General features: G+C 54.6%; 8 protein-coding genes across 8 annotated transcripts; 3 read left to right on the top strand and 5 right to left on the bottom strand.

Annotated features, from left to right (window-relative positions):
* Positions 1-116: 116 nt before the first annotated feature.
* On the bottom strand, positions 117-2,147 carry V1518DRAFT_418367 (uncharacterized protein). The gene is made up of 3 exons (XM_066904525.1): positions 1,484-2,147; positions 292-1,429; positions 117-234 (listed from the first exon to the last, which is right to left on the bottom strand). The coding sequence occupies exons 1-2, from the start codon at positions 1,960-1,962 to the stop codon at positions 301-303; spliced, it is 1,608 nt and encodes a 535-aa protein (XP_066759240.1). The 5' UTR covers positions 1,963-2,147; the 3' UTR covers positions 117-234; positions 292-300.
* V1518DRAFT_394922 (major facilitator superfamily domain-containing protein) lies at positions 2,010-4,031 on the top strand. Its single transcript, XM_066901803.1, has 3 exons — positions 2,010-2,464; positions 2,514-2,642; positions 2,695-4,031. The coding sequence occupies exons 1-3, from the start codon at positions 2,256-2,258 to the stop codon at positions 3,920-3,922; spliced, it is 1,566 nt and encodes a 521-aa protein (XP_066759241.1). The 5' UTR covers positions 2,010-2,255; the 3' UTR covers positions 3,923-4,031.
* V1518DRAFT_418370 (putative serine dehydratase domain-containing protein) lies at positions 3,946-5,502 on the bottom strand. The gene is made up of 2 exons (XM_066904526.1): positions 5,194-5,502; positions 3,946-5,136 (listed from the first exon to the last, which is right to left on the bottom strand). The coding sequence occupies exons 1-2, from the start codon at positions 5,389-5,391 to the stop codon at positions 4,018-4,020; spliced, it is 1,317 nt and encodes a 438-aa protein (XP_066759242.1). The 5' UTR covers positions 5,392-5,502; the 3' UTR covers positions 3,946-4,017.
* Positions 5,275-7,456, top strand: V1518DRAFT_418373 (Bud-site selection protein). The gene has a single exon (XM_066904527.1). It carries the CDS (start codon positions 5,705-5,707, stop codon positions 7,298-7,300), a length of 1,596 nt encoding a protein of 531 aa, XP_066759243.1. The 5' UTR covers positions 5,275-5,704; the 3' UTR covers positions 7,301-7,456.
* V1518DRAFT_418374 (uncharacterized protein) lies at positions 7,273-8,941 on the bottom strand. The gene has a single exon (XM_066904528.1). The coding sequence runs from the start codon at positions 8,875-8,877 to the stop codon at positions 7,414-7,416; it is 1,464 nt and encodes a 487-aa protein (XP_066759244.1). The 5' UTR covers positions 8,878-8,941; the 3' UTR covers positions 7,273-7,413.
* Positions 8,942-9,668: 727 nt separating this feature from the next.
* V1518DRAFT_374686 (uncharacterized protein) lies at positions 9,669-12,042 on the top strand (the record flags this gene model as incomplete). The annotated part of the gene is made up of 3 exons (XM_066901470.1): positions 9,669-9,904; positions 9,968-10,270; positions 10,323-12,042. The coding sequence occupies 3 exons, from the start codon at positions 9,669-9,671 to the stop codon at positions 12,040-12,042; spliced, it is 2,259 nt and encodes a 752-aa protein (XP_066759245.1).
* Positions 12,043-12,103: 61 nt separating this feature from the next.
* Positions 12,104-13,067, bottom strand: V1518DRAFT_418378 (putative rna binding domain-containing protein). The gene is made up of 2 exons (XM_066904529.1): positions 12,804-13,067; positions 12,104-12,748 (listed from the first exon to the last, which is right to left on the bottom strand). The coding sequence occupies exons 1-2, from the start codon at positions 12,925-12,927 to the stop codon at positions 12,147-12,149; spliced, it is 726 nt and encodes a 241-aa protein (XP_066759246.1). The 5' UTR covers positions 12,928-13,067; the 3' UTR covers positions 12,104-12,146.
* A 1,401-nt stretch (positions 13,068-14,468) lies between these two features.
* On the bottom strand, positions 14,469-15,818 carry V1518DRAFT_438302 (NRDE protein-domain-containing protein; the record flags this gene model as incomplete). Its single annotated transcript, XM_066906353.1, has 3 exons — positions 14,469-15,400; positions 15,460-15,653; positions 15,781-15,818. 3 exons carry the CDS (start codon positions 15,816-15,818, stop codon positions 14,469-14,471), a joined length of 1,164 nt encoding a protein of 387 aa, XP_066759247.1.
* Between the last annotated feature and the right edge of the window lie 139 nt (positions 15,819-15,957).

Raw genomic sequence — 15,957 nt, forward strand, 5'->3', positions numbered from 1 at the left:
GGATCACAGCCGCGTATTCCGCTGCTGGTTGCTGGGAAAACAAATTTTGCGAGTCGCAAAGTCCCAACGCGCATCCTGAGCCGCACGCGGCTAACGCATCGCCACGCCTTCGCGATTTTGTAGGCGGTTTGTTGACAACTCGCGTACGCGTGTCAGTTCCTATTAATATCCGTATTCCACATACCACAAGGATACCCATTATCTATTACCATGCCTCATCAGATCCCTCATGTGCTAAACAAAAGAACAAAAAAATTAGATCCGCAAATGCAAGATTAGCCCAAAACGTACTTCTACTCTTTAATGCTGGCTTTCTAACGTCGTAAATGACCACCCCGTAACCGTAGAGTATTCCCAATTCCAATTGCGCCATATGCCGCTCTTTGTCCCACTAACCCATCCCTTTTGCCTAAACGCTTCCTCATCCGTCAGCGTCGAGCCGGATGCGACATCAGCGTCCGACACTAGAAGACCCCACTCCCGCGCGAACACGGCGTCCTTGCTGATACCGCGGCTCGCATACCGCACAGTGAGCTTTTTATTATGCATATGGTCTGTGAGCAATTGCACGAGCCAATCACAGGTGAACGTGGCCACTGAGGACGACGTGAAGAAGTCAGTAAAATAGGCTTCCTGGAGATTTGGAAAGATGAGCGGCTGATCCGCAGAATTTTGCGAATGTACCACGCTGCTGCTATTACTCCATGTCACACACGTGCAATCGGGCCCACATGAGGGATTACTCTTCGGCTGTCGTGAGCGTGAGGATTCTGGTGAGCTAGCTCGGCGAGGTACGACGGTTGGTACAGTACCAGAGTCAGAACCCAACTTTGAGCTGGCAAAGCTCAGCGCAGATGATGAACCTAGCTCACTCGTACTGCTAATTTGACCTTCCAGGGCCTGGCTTTCCACGGCCGGCAGAATCTCGGTCTCTTGCTCAGAGCTCGACGTTGTCACCAAATTTGGCGATGACAACTCCAAATCGCGCAAGCGGAACTCGAAGCACACTGACAGATTCACGTTCTGCAGTTGAAGATATGTCAAATTAGCCCAATTTAGGGACAGGAGTCGACTGACGCGCCGTTCATACACACATTTGGATGTGTATGATAGCATGTGTGCCCTGTATACAAATTTGCGTAAATTTGGATACTGTCCCATAGGAATCACGCGACCCTGATCAAGTGTGAACTCTTGCGTGCCGGAGGGTAACATGTCCATGAACAGCGGCGGCATTATGAGCGTGTCGAATACGTTCCAATGGAAGTGCACGAACAAGTTGTGTGACTGCAACGCGGCGAAGAAGTTGACCAGGAAATTCGAAAAGTCAAAGATGAGTTTGTTACGGTAGTTCGTCGTGATAATGCGTGGATGCAAAACTGGGTCGGGGTCGCGAATGGAAACCTGGCGAACGAATGCTCCGGAGGGTCTGTGGCGGAGTTAGCGTACATCGGTGATGACGAGGATACCATGGCCAACGTACCCCCTGATGGCAGCAAGCATGTTGTCGTGAACCGTAGAGAGGGATGTCACGCACAGAGTGATGTTCTGGTACAATACCGGCGTGACAATGGCGTTGAAGCGACGGTTGACGCGGCTGAGAGCGCACAAGTCGGCGTAGTCGGTCGGCGCACGCTGCTGCTGTTGCTGTTGCTGTCCGGACGGCGACGGAGCGGTCTCAATTGCAGTCGAAGTAGTAGCAACGTATGATATAATTGACCTACCCTCAAGGATCGGTTTTGCGGACCTATGGGTGACACGCGACTTGTCGAGCGAGAACATATGCCGCTTGCGCGGCGACGGCGCGCTCGGCGAAAACGGTGGCGCGAGGTACTCAACAATTGTCTCGAGTAACTCCTCAGGAAGCGTGTCTAAAGCACTCGGGGTGTGCGTCGGCTCCAGTGCAGTTGCTGTGGCAGGTAGTGCCGCGCATTGAGTGTCTGAGGCCGCCATTGCGGGCATATTCAGCTGTGGCTGTGAGGAGAGAACGCGATGATGAATGCAGAGTTCGAGAGACAAAAACGAAGGCAGGCTCGTGGCTGCGAGCCCGGCGGCCGGAAACGCTGCGGCGGGCTGCGAGGGCCTATGTCTGGTTCAGCTCGCACGGGCAGCGGTGTGGGAGAGCGAGACGAAGGGTTAAATATGACAGATTCTGCTGTGGTGATGGCGGTTGGGGCAATTCGCTATCGCGATAACCTCCGCAGACTCATCTCTACCACTAGCTCCAGCTTCCCCTCGACTCCACCGCCTCAGCAATGCCAGCAGGTGCAGAATACCCGCCCGGCGAATCGCTCGTCGCGGCCGCGGAGGCCGACGTCGCGCTCGCGGACTTGCTCGAGGACCCGGTTGGCATGGTGCCAGAGGTCATCACCACCGAGATCACCGCCGCCACTGCACAGCATGACTCGCGTTCACACAGCCATGCGCGGCGACTACTCACATTCGGCTCCGCGCTGCTGTCATGGTGGGTTATACTTTCCGCGTTTTCTAGTTACTTCTAACCATCTGCCTAGTCTTTGCGCGGGCTCTATCATGCTGTTCGCACTGTACGCGCCACAGTTCCAGACGCATCTCGGTTACACTCAGGTCCAGGTGAACGTGCTCTCCATTCTCGGCGAGGCGGGGATGTACCTCACTACCCCGTATGTACACTTTAGTTGTTCTACGCACTTTAAATTCTGACATTCAGTACAGGGTCGTCGGCATCTCGGCAGACGTTTTTGGTTCCGGCGTGCTCTCGCTCATCGCTGCCTTCTTCTACGCATCCGCATATAGTCTCGCAGCATGGTCGTATGCTGCCTCTCTGCCGTTTCCGTGTATGATGCTGTCCTTTCTATTCATTGGCTGTGGTACCGCGTGCATGTACTTCGGTTCCATCACGGTCTGTGCGAAGACATTCGCCTCGAACCGCGGTCTCGCACTCGGTCTGCCGATTACTGCTTATGGACTTTCCAGTCTGTGGCTTTCACAAGTAGTTGCGTGGTTTTTTACAGACAGGGAGTCGGGCGAGGTCGCGGTGTCGCGTTTGTTTGGATTCTTCGCAGTGTTTCTCGCAGTCGTGGCGTTGCTGGCTGCGGCGGGATTCCAGCTCGGATATAGACCTGAGCTCGAAGCGCAGTCTGCACTTCGACCAAAGAAGGCGGTGCACACGAAGCGCGTGAGCACTGATGAGAGCGCGCAGCTGTTGAACGGCGACGAGCCTGTCATCGAAGCGTTTGTCGAAGACGGCGAAGAAGAGGTTGAGGAGATCACGTCCCCTCTCACACGTACCCGGATGGTGCTCGACTTTGTCAGCGACTATACGGCTTGGGTTTTTGCCCTTGGTCTATTCACGACCACTGGTCCGGGCGAGATGTTCCTCAACAACATGGGCAGCATCATCCGCTCGATCGGTACGCCAGGCCCGTCCGCCCCGACAAACGTTGCCGTAATCGCTTTCTCGTCTGTGACGATGCGCATCGCGGCGGGTGTGGCATCTGATCAACTTGCAGCACGCCACCGCAGTCGCATGGGGCTGTTGCTGTTCTTCGCTGCGTTTCTAGGATTAGGCCACTTCATGGTCGGCTTCGGTGGCGCACAGATCGCTCACGGCAGGTGGTTTTGGGTCGTCAGCGCTATACTTGGTGCAGGCTATGGTGCCGTTTTTACGCTGGCTCCGGCGGTGGTATCGCTCGTGTGGGGCGCAGAGCGGTTCGGCACGAACTGGGGCGTTTTGTTTGTCTTTCCTGCTATCGGCGCCATAGTATACGAGCTCCTCTATGCAGCGATATATGACGCGCATTCTGCTGACGCGCGACTTTGCCTGGGGTTGGAGTGTTATCGGGCGACGTTCCTGGTGACTGGAATGAGCTGCATTGTCGCTTTTCTGGCGTGGCTGTGTGTCTGGCGGATTTCATGGAACCTTCGCGGCGTGTTTGTGTAGTATATAGGGCGTTTTTGTACATATTTGCATATTGTCACGGGTTGGTTTTATATTGAGTGAGCTTCTATAATTATTGCATGTCGGGTCCTAATAGATCACCATCCTCGCCATGGGATATACACGTCCACTACTAAGTCGTTTTCCAGGATAAAGTACCATTGAAACATGGACGACGTGATGCACACATGCTGCGGTAGCAACAGCACTTTATCACCAAGCTCCCATGTGGTTGCCGGTTCCGGTTCGCTGTCCTCGATCACACCGGGCACATCATCTGTCCTCTTGGATAAAATCCCGTGCTCCTGGCTCACCCTCCCAATAATCCACCGAGGGCCAGAGATCTTCTGCCCCTTGACCGTCGCGATCCCCGGAATCCTGCCTGGCTCGCGCGCAAGCGCAAGCACGCCCGCGTCGACGAGGTATTCCTGGCGGTCAGCGTAGTACGCAAGCACCTCGGCCACCACAGCGCCCGCGACATCGCTCGGCGCAACGAGACCGGTGGCGACTTGCTGTATATCCAAAATAGCGTAGTTTCCTGCGTGGATTTCAAATGTTGTGGGCATGTGCTGTACTTCCTTACGGGCCGTCATGAACAACGACGCAACTTCGTCGGACGCCAGCGCGGACGTCTGTGCGGTTGGCGTTGCGCCGACGGAAAGCACGAACGGCGCGGATCGCAATGCTGACGACGACTTTAACAAGATGCTAAACGCGAGCTTCGCGGCGGTCGTAACTCCCTCGAGCTCTGTTCGCAGATGCTCGATGACTGCCGCAACGCCGGTTGCGCCATAACTGCTTCCACGGTGCGCGTAAAAGCCGTATAACTCCACTTTTTCCGTATCCGCGGCAAACAGCGCGCGAACTACGTCTGCAAGCTCTGAAGATGCGGCGGCGCGGCCTGCGCGGTTGTCCCCTACGTCGACTTTCACAAACACTGACCACTTTTGCGCCGGGGATGGGACTGCAGCGATATACTCGACCTGCGCAGTGGAGTCAAGCATCAGCCGGAGCTGTGCGCCATGATAGAACATTTCCCTCGCAATATTTGCAAGTTCTGGAAGCTTGGACTTTGCGGGTGGTATTCCATAGAGAATGTCGGTCACGACGCCGTCATGGACGAGCGGAAGCAGCCCTCTGATCTCCGGTAGTGTGGACGCGACGACGGCCGTGTGCTTCGCGCCATTGCCGAGCTGAATGCGCACTATTTCACCGGTCTGTCTTCTACTGCGGTTAAAATTAATACATGCAACCTGTCCGTGGGCTTAACTCGCCTTGTGGGTCTTGACATGCGGTCGAAAGCGCACGTTCTCGTCAAGCCTGGAGAGGCCGCTCAGCATGCGTTCCGAATTGCGCTTTACGACGTCGAGGTCTAGTACGAAACTCGGTGTTGGCAACGCTGTATATGGCTTGCCTTTGAACTGTTCCAGCAGCTTTTCTCTGTGCATGCGGAGACTAGTAGTGGGATCCATCGTGGACGCGAGACGGGTGTTCGCGAGCAGGATGCGAGGATGCGATGAATCTGGGACGACCTCAGCGAGTAAGCAGCACAATGCCCGCACGCAAGTCTCGTGAACAGTGCAATATGATCCAGACTACATATGGCTACGACATTCTCGAGAAATAAGCAATCTCGCTTGGAACCTCGTGAAACAGATAGTGAATTTCCTGTCCAGACTTGCCGTGATCGCTGGTCTTCACGTGCCTTTAAACCTTACCGAAAACCCGTCGACCTTGAACTTGGGGTTGATCACGAAGTTCTCTCCACCAACTACACATCAAAATATGGCACCTTCAGCTTCGAAAGCGAATGCGGCAGCCATAAGCACCGGAAACAAGAAGCGCAAACGCGAGAACGTGCTGTGGGAGCTCGACATGGTTGAGTCCAAGCTCGCAGAGCGTGGCGGCGGCAGCACAACCACCACATCGCAAGCATCTCGCCAACGACTTGTGCGTTCGCGTCTTGCGCTAGACGCTCAGAAGCGTCGCTTGGACAAGCAACAAGGTGAACTGAAGGAATCCCCGGTAGATTCGCTCGAAAAGCTACAGCACCGCGCGACCGAGCTGCGTCGGCGCCTCGTCGAGCAAAAGCTCTTCCATGCTACTCGCGAACTCGCACGAAGTCTGAAGCGCGCGAAACCGATTGAGACGCAGAAACTAATTCGCAAGTTGAAAGATGCTCGCAAAAATGAGAGTAGCGCGGCCAATATTGCACGACACGAGCTGGAACTTACGTTGTTGAAGCACCTAGACGCGGTCGCTGTCGCAACCGCATTTCTATGGAAACGGGTGCGCAAGCATCCGGAAATCAGTGCCTCAGAACTGCTACCTGATGCACCTCCGCAAATACGTGACGATCGTGAGAACGACGTCATGGAAACGAGGGCTGAGCACGAGAACGCACAGCAGAACGTGGTCGCTAGGCTGTTAAAGCAGAAGCTTGTCCAGAGTGTGGTGAACGACGGCATAGCAGCCGTGTTGACCGCGATCAAAGTTGCAAACAATGAGAAGAAGAAGAAAAACGATAAATCAGGGCTGACTGCGGATGTGGAGAGCAACACCGATGAGGAGAATGAGGAGCAAGATATTGACGAGCCAGAAGAGGATGAAGAAGAGGAGGGACGAGGAGAAGAAGAAGAAGGAGAAGAAGAAGAAGAAGAAGAAGAAGAAGCGCAGGACAAGGACAATAACGCGGAAGTTGACGAGGCAAGTGACAGCGACCTCGCCAGATACGACAGTCTTATCGCCAACGAAAGCGACGACACTGACACTGACTCCATCATCGGCGCCCTCGACGACACCATCAACTACAACGAAATCTCAGATCTCGAGCCTGACTCCCTCGACGATGACCAGTCTGACGACGCGCCAGACGACGAAAGTCCACCACCAAAACGCGTTGCATCCGCGCCGTTCGACGGTAAACGCGGAAAGACGATCATTCTACCTTCGCTGAGCTCAGGGTACATCTCCCCCGGATCGTCCGACTCAGAAGCCGACTTTTCCGACGCGGTATCCAACAAAAAGAAGTCCGCCATCGCGAAACCGCGCAAGAATCGGCGCGGCCAACGCGCACGACAGAAGATCTGGGAAGAGAAGTACGGGCGCAACGCCGCGCATGTGAAGAAGTCCGAGCAGGAGCGGCGAGCGAAGGAGCAGGTGAAACAGCAGAAGAAGCTCGAGCGTCAGCAGCTCAGGACAATGCTCAAGCAAGACGGAAACGCGAACGGCGTGCCACTTGGCACGAAAGCTGCACAGGGTGGTGCTGGCGAGCGGACACAGACAGCTAATGCTGACAAGACGCTTCATCCTTCGTGGATTGCAAAGCAAAACACAAACAAAAAGGTCGAATTCATGGGTAAAAAGGTTGTGTTTGATTGATTAGTCGTAGCAGCTACGTTGATAATTTGGTTGTCAGATAAGACTACATGCCAGATAAAAATATCTACTGCCGTTTACCATAACAATGCACGCTGTTCGCAGCAGCTGGCGGATCATACGCTGACACCAGCTGCCTGTGTACTCAGCTTATCCAGGCTCTTGTCTACATCACCAATCAGTTGATGCAAGTCTGCATTGGCTTGCAGTGCAGCTTCCTTGTCAGCCTGCAGAATGGCATAATTTCTTTGCAAACTGGTGTTGTCTTGCTGCAGCGCCTGCACAAGCTGCTCCAGTGCCTTGATGTGTGTGGCAGACTTTTCGTTTTGCTCATTCACAACCGCGAGACGGATAGAAGCATCCTCAAGTTTGCTGCCATACTCAATGAGTGCATCCGCATGTGCCTGCTTCTCACTCTGGAATTGTGACTTCAGTGAATCCAGCTCAGACTGTAAATCGACTGACGGTGGCAGCGCCAGCTTAGCTTCGTACTCTGCCGCGAGCTTCTGATACTCCTCGTGCTTCGTGTTCAATTCGTCACGCAGGCTCTGGATGACAGTGGTATTGCCCGCCAGTTCGCGTTCGTACTTCTCAGTTGCATGCGCCGCGGCTTCATTTGCAGACGCCAGCTCGGCTGTAAACGTCGCCGACGCTGCAGTAAGGCCATCGATGCGCTCGCGCAGTGCGGCGAGGTCTGCCTGCAGCTCAACGTTCACCTGCTTAACAATCACCACTTCTGCAGCTGTATGCTCTTGCTCTCTTGCATTGGCTAGCTGGGTCTCCGTCGTGCGGAGCTTAGATCTTAATGTGGCGATTTCGTCGGCAAGTTTTTTGATTTCCTTATCCTTTGCATGCTGCGTCGGAAACCCCCGTGCCAGTGACTCGTCGACAGCTATATCCGCAGCCTCGGTAGCAATGGCGACGGCCGCATCTTGCTCGTGCTCATGCACAATCTCGGTCGCCTTTTCAAGGTCTTCCTCCGACACTGCAATTCGAGCTGCCTTCAATGCATCGGAAAGAGCCACACTCGAGAGCATCGGCTTCGCGAGCACCGGCTTCTGGTATGTGGCATGCGCGCCGACGGACGCTGAGCGGGCGGGAGATAAGGAATAGGCTCGCGGCGCAGGGCCAGGTTGTTGCGATGGAACCCGGGGCCGAGGTGGTGCTGAGGTTCTGCTGATCGTAGTAGTGGACTGGGTAGCGATAGAGGTCTTCGGGGCCGGCCTAGCTGCTGGCCGGGATTGCGCCGGGGTGGGAGCAAAGGAGACGGCTTTCGTCCCTGATTTCGGCTTCGTCGTCGCCGTCGCCGTTGCGGCAGAGGTCGTTATCGGCGGCAGCGGCCGGGTCTTTGCACTGGCCAATGCCGCTGCCATAGTTACAGAAGGCTGCGTCTTCATGGCTGATGCAACTGGAGCGGCGGAGTTGTGGCCTCTGGACGCAGCTGTCGATGTGAACAGCCGGGACGAGCCCGTCTTGAGGGACGGCGCATTGCGAAGCACACCTCGAGGCGGCACAGCTGCACGCGGCGGTGTGCTCGGAGCAGATTCGGGCAGTTGTTTAGGAGCGTCTGCGCCGGTCATTGCGGGTGCGATAGGTCGTGGGCAGGCTATATCGACTGGGAGCACGTTGGCGATGGCCGCGCGGGTACGCGTGGACCTCAGCTTCGACGCCGCAAATGGTGTGTTAACAGGGCACCAGCCGCACGACGCACGTGCCAAGCACGTGATTCTACTAGGCCCGTTGCTGACATTACCCCAGATTCGATTGGGAGTTCGCTGCGGTCGACGACGAGGGCCGCTAGCAGCCTGCGTTGGCGCTGCTTGCGCTATCCCGTCGTGCTTCCTCGGCAGCTTATACGGGGCGCTGGGCACAGCGTGCTCGCGGAGACGCCCTGCCATTGGCTGGCCTAGCTGAGGGCCAGGGGCGGCGCGCGAGGGCGGGCCTTGGGCCGGCGGCAGCGCGACATGGGGAGGGCGGTGTGTGCGCGCAAGCGCGACGCTCATTCGACGAACGCGCTCCACGAACGAGAGTGCACGCCGCGCCCACGAACGCCGCCGCTGTTCCGCGTGCGCGCTGGACGCGTTGTTCGCTGTGACGGGCGGCCGCGATGCGCGCTGTTGCGGGATGCCAGGCACGCGCGCGTGGCTACAGTGCACGCACGCGGCAGTGTCCAGCTGGTGTCTCCTGGCCTCCGCTGCGCTCTTTATATCCCTTCCTGCTCCTGGCCCCTGTTCTGTTTTGCAGTTCAATTTGCAGTTCTGCTTCTTCTCGCCCGTCCTGTTTGCATGCTCTGAGTAGCCGATACCCGCATCTCTGCTCTGCATCCTGCTTCAACAGCTATTATCGACTGCGCCTCTCTGCTCTCTACAGTATGCACGCCATCGCCGCAATCGTCATCGCCGCCGCCCTGCTGGGCGTCGCAATACTCTGTCTGAGCGCGTCGACGAAGTCCATCTTCATCTTTGCGTGGAACTGCTTCCTCAAACCGTTCAACAGCGGCGCTATAGATTCGCGCGACCAGCAGGCCGCGCTCGAGAGCTTCTATCAAGGCCAAGCCTCCATCTACGACATCACGCGCTCCAAACTTCTGCAGGGTCGTGAGACCATGTGAGTAAAATCTCCAGTGCGCAGAAGTCATGGTCGCGCGTAGGTATTGACCGATATGTCTAGGCTCAAGATTGCTGCTGCTCATCTCCCCGCTGGCGCTACTGCACCCGTCTGGGTCGATATTGGCGGCGGCACCGGCTGGAATATCGAGAAGATGGACGAGTTCAAAAAGATTAAGGGCTTCAAGGCTGTCTATCTTGTTGACCTGTCTCCTTCGCTGTGTAATGTTGCGCGCGAACGATTTGCATCCCGCAAATGGGAGAATGTTCATGTCATCTGCGCCGACGCGACCTCGTTCAAGCTTCCTGACGACATTAAGACGGCGGACCTCATCACGATGTCCTATTCCCTCTCCATGATTCCCATGTACGTAACGCGCTTGGACTAGTTGATGATAGCTTACTAAAGTCGACTCAAGGTTCTACGCTGTGATTGACCGCCTACAAACCATTATCTCCAACAACGGCATCATCGCTGTTGTTGATTTCTACGCGCAGTCCACCGCAAGTCTTTCTGGACGTACTAACCTCGGTGGTGAACTCCTACGCCATGTGAACTGGTTCTCACGCACCTTTTGGCGCCTGTGGTTCGAATTCGACCGTGTTTACCTCGATTCTTCGCGTCGCGACTATCTGGAGTACCAATTCGGTACAATCAAGAGCGTCAACTCACGCAACACCCTGCTTGGCCGGATTCCATACTACATCTGGCTTGGCTGTGTCAAGTCGCGCGACTCGGAGCTTGCCCGCAAGATCAACGCGCTTGCTACGGAATCGCCATACCTTCTTCCCATGAACAGCTCTCCCGAGGTTTCCGCTTTTGATGCGGTCGATGACGACACCGGTGTGCGCTCCAAGGGGTATGAAGCTGCCGTCGTTAACCTTCAGCGTAACTTCCCGCTGCCTTCATTCTTCTACCAGTCCGAGATCTGGCGTATTTTCTACGACGAGCGTCAGTCAAAGTACCAGCAGTTTGCTGGTCAATATATCTACGCGTTTACCTGGGAAGATCCTCGGGAGGACGACCGCATTCTAAAGTTCAAGCCGAGCGACACCGTGCTTGCGATCACGTCTGCCGGCGACAACATTCTCGCGTATGCATCTATGCAGAACCCGCCTCACAGAATACACTGCGTGGACCTGAACCCGCACCAGAACCACCTTCTTGAGCTGAAGCTCGCGGCGTTCGCCACGTTGCCGTATGACGACATCTGGAAGATGTTTGGTGAGGGCAAGCACGAGAACTTCCATGAGATTCTTGAGACAAAGTTGTCTCCCAAGCTGTCGTCGCACGCATTCCAATACTGGCTGCGCAACACGAAGGTCTTCACTAGTAAGAGCGGACTCTACGACACCGGCTTTACGCGTTGGGCCATCCGCATCGCCAAGTACATTTTCTGGGCTACCGGATGTGAGGAAGACATCAAGAAGCTGTGCAAGGCCAAGTCGTTGACCGAGCAGAAGATGATTTATACCAGCAAAATCCGACCGGCTCTCATCAACCCGTGGGTTGCCACCATCGTCCTCCGCAACCCGCTCTTCCTGTGGAAGGCCCTCGGCGTGCCGATGCACCAGGCCGAGATGATCTCATCGACATCCGGTAACTTCCTCAACTACATCACCGAAACTTTAGACCCGTTGATGGATCGCTCTCTTATCTCGGAGGACAACTATTTCTACCTTCTCTGTCTACAAGGCTTCTATACGAAGATGAACTGCCCCCCATACCTCAAGAGAGACGCTTACTCGCGCTTGTCGAAGCCGGAAGCTCTTGACGGAATCCGTGTGCACACCGACGAGATTGTCGACGTTGTCGCGCGCATCCGGAAGCACACCGTTACAATCGCAATTGTGATGGACCACATGGACTGGTTCGACCAGGACGGCGTTGATGCTACGCGGGAGATTCGCGCGCTCAACCACGCGCTTAAGGTCGGCGGTCGCGTGCTGTTCCGGTCCGCGTCAAAGAAGCCGTGGTATACCGCCGTGTACGAACGCGAGGGGTTCACGTGCAGACCCGCTCAAGTGCGTGAGAAGAACAAGAGCATTGATCGCACTAACATGTATGCCAGCACGTGGGTGTGCACGAAGATGATGGATCTAGAGGCTGACTCCAGCGTGGACAAGCTCGTGCTCTAGATAATGGATCTGAAGTGTATGTAGAGGTCTGAACGCCGGTGGCGAGCGGGCCGTGTATTACTTAAGCATTTTATTAATAGATGATACAACTATGTTACAACGATTCAATTTCGGTAGCGGGGCTGATCGCGGTCACGATTCCGCTCGTGGTTAGTAGGCGCCGACGGCGACCTGCGCCGATACTGGTCGTCTCGAGCACGCTCATACCTCCTTGGGTGCTCAAGCTCTCTGCGCGCAGCAGCCGCGGCGGCCCCAACGCCGTCTTCATCGTAGCGGCTCGCGACGAACCTGCTTGCGTCGCCTTTCCCTGGGCCTATGCGCCCTCCCTGCTTGCGCTGCTCACGCCTCATTTCACGTTCGATCTCGCGCTCGCGCCTACTCGCGTCCGCAGCGCGTGCGATGCGTTCGCGCGCACGCGGATCTTGCACGTCGAAGGACATTGCTTGCTCGATTTCTGCGTCATCAGCGCCGTTTGTTTTGTAGTACGTGTGATCCACACGCAGTTCGCGACCGAGAACCGTCGCACCGTCGAGATTGTCGACCGCTAGCACAGTTGAGCGCTGGTCTTCGTACTTGAGGAATGCGAAGCCGCGCGATTTACCAGTTTCGGAGTCGCGCATTAGATGAATGTAGACTGGGTTACCATATTGGGAAAATATTGTAAGAATGTCGCCTTCATTAAGCTCGAAAGGCAGCGAGCGTATGGCTGTGTTGAGTTAGAATGGCTCTGGATAGAGCGCGACCCAAAGACACGGACGTACATATGAATGCTGTGTCTTTGTAGTCGTTGTGCCACGACGCCGCGTCGCTAATTCCGGCTTTGAGCTCTTGTTCATTCAGCTTCGCCACGCGACTTTGAAACTGTGGCCGCTCTCGCGCACTCATGTTGTCGACGGGTGGAAGGCGCGGTGACGTCGATTTGGTGGTCACAACTAAGACAGAAAGCGGAGTCGAGTCTTGGTTTTGCAACGCTGACTACTTCACGCAACTTACGTACTGCGTACACGCCAATGGGATAGCGCCAGGAAAGCAGTGTCTTAGAACAGGTGGAACAACAGGATGACTGTTGACTTCGTGATTATGATACTTGAGATTTCGGTTGAGCTCTACAAGTTTGGCAACAGCGTGACGGTGCAGCAAGGATTCGCCATTTTCCCTCGCAGCTAGCACAAATGTGGAATCACGCAGACGCGCATATACGAGGCTCCTTTAAGCGATGACGAATATATTGTCATGGAGTCGACTGCGACGAGGAAGGTTTGCCTCCGCTGTTGACGGACGGGTCGAGTACAAATTTGTGCAGTGAACAGTCCTCGTACCGAAAAATCCATTAACGTGGTTTTGTCCTTTACTGCGTGCCATTTTAGCAAACTCCCGTCCTTGGTCTTCTTGTGCTCTTACTGCTTGACCAACACTGACGTGGCATGGGAAGCGTTCTTGAAGATGGCATGAATAGCGAGGAATCACATCCGGCTCCGATGCGCCAACAACGCTTGATCTCCGCCAGCTTCTTCGAAGAATTTCTGAAGTGACAGCATGAGAGCACGACATTACTGTCTGATACGAGGTCATAGCTCGGTTATACTACCACCATCCCAGTCTCTTACGTAATCTTTTGTTGCCGTGATTTGGTTTACCACCTCGGTTTCAGAGGAATATTCTGAACAGCAATTGTAGTGGATCGTGGACTGAAATGGCTTTGGTTGCAGGATAACACTGCTCTTATATTTTTCTAATGATTTTTTAGAAACTTTCATTCTTATCTATATCGAGAGGCGTTGCTGGTATCATAGCTGCAATATCGAGCGTTCTAGTTCGCGTACATATGTACTAGATTTTTGCTAATCTTCATAGAGAATGATTCTTTGCATGAGATTTAACGAGGTTAACGCTGAACTTATTTTGATACCCTGTTCATTTCTCACGTCTTTGTTGTAGTCTTATAGAATGAATATGGGAATCAGCATAGCGGAGTTGGAACAACGAACTTGTAATATAGAGTATAAGCATATTTGGATCATGGATAGCTGTAAACAGCATATCCCTAAGAAGAATGATCACAAATAAATTCGCGCTGTTATTTGTTCATTTTTAGGTCTAGCCTGATTTGAAACTGACTGTCCTGGTGGGTTGGTGCAAAGCTGCTGCCCTGTACGGAGAGATCTGCAGATTTTTGTTTCGTATATCCCACTGCTTTGGTCCGTTGCCACTATTGATAAAAGCGTGCGGTTATATATCTATCATACATAGAAGAAACAAGTTCAGTCCTAAACCGCCGCAATAGAGCAATGAGGAATTAAGCTCAGATACACACAGCAACAAAACAAGCCACGTTGAATTGGGAACCCAGTACATAAACGAAAGAAGCCAATCCGAGGTAGCGTTGCACCGAATATGCAGATGTCATGAATGCTGCTACTGTAGAATCAGCTGTTCCACCCCTCGATATCAAACTCTGTCCACGACGGCTTCACGATCTCCTCCGCATGTCCACCATCATCGCGCTCATGCAATGTATGCTCCGCGTATGTGACATGTCCATTGTTGTCGACGAGGATAACAGTCTGCGTCCGTGTGCCGTAGTAGTTCCCCTTAACGAAGGTGTATGGTACTGCGATCGAAGTCGCGGCGTCTACAGTTGTGGTTGTAGTTGGGGAAGTAGTTGATGTGCTACCACCAAAAGTGGACTCGACTGCTGAAAATACGGGGATGAAGATGCTATGCCGCAGCGCATCGAACATTTGAGCAGGTTCCGCGGCGCGCGGGAGTTCGTCAACAGAAAGAACAGCGAAAAGATCGTCCACGAGTGCGTGTACATCGTCGCCATCCAGAGTAGTGTCAGTCGTCTTTGGTGCTGCTGTTGCGCGCTCCCGTACCGCCATGATATCGCGCGCGACAACGCCAGAAAGCAGCGTGCAGCCTTTGTGAACTTTGGGCCATGGGTGGGTGTACAGAGAGTTTGACAGACCGTAGGTGTGTGCGCGTACTGTAGAAGTAAGTTCGTTCAAGGCGTCGTTGTGTGTCGCGTGCCCCTCGCCGTCGAGTGTGGGATTATGGGTCTCAGCGTCACCGAATAGCCATGCGGTACCGTCGTTTAGAGACGTGCTTCTGTTTGTAAGCACACCAAAGGACTCTAACCGAGGCTCTTCGACTGCACCAGTTGCGGTGTCTGCTGGTGAAGCCGCTGATCTATGGAGCGGTCGCAGCGTGCCGCAGATCATGCTGAACCCGCCGACTGCAAACAGCCCGTTTGGTCCTGCATTGAAAATCGCGTCCTCAATCCACGTCGCAGTTGGGATATCTCGCGCTGTCAAGAACCCCTTCACCAGCGCGCCGCGTGATATTGGGCTGATGTTGTCTGGCAGCCATGCAGAGCGTCAACATTCGAATTCTAACTGAGAGCCCAAAAATACTGACCATCTCGTGTGCTTTCCCGGAAATTGACGAGAATCGCAAGCCGTCCGGTCTTGGAAATGCCGATCCAGGTGCCGTGCTCCTCGCGGGCGAGGTCGCGCGGCGCGAAGACGTCGGAGTCGGGACACGGCCAGAAGGAAGCAGGCGCGGTTGGGCGATTGAGATACTCGTCGCGGTTCGACAGTACGATTAGCGGACTATTGGAGGTGCGCGTGAGTGGTTAGCCAGCGAGCTTCTGGGACGGTGAGTGGAGTGTGGGGTTTCTGTGGAGATGTACATTGCGGGGAAGTAGCACCAGAGAACAGTGGAATCGGGGAGACGCACTACTTTGGATGCGCGGTGCATAGAAGCAGGATGCACATCGTGCGCGTTGCTGCATGTGCATGCGAGGAAAAAGAAAGTGCAAGACGGTGCTGAAGAGGAGAACGCGATAGGAGATAACAAGGACGAGGACGGCGCTTGGCCGCATGAGCGTTGTTCGTTGTTCCCTCATCGGCACCA

This window comes from Limtongia smithiae, assembly GCF_038497785.1.
Source record: "Limtongia smithiae strain NRRL Y-17922 unplaced genomic scaffold V1518scaffold_7, whole genome shotgun sequence".
NCBI lineage: Eukaryota > Fungi > Ascomycota > Lipomycetes > Lipomycetales > Lipomycetaceae > Limtongia > Limtongia smithiae.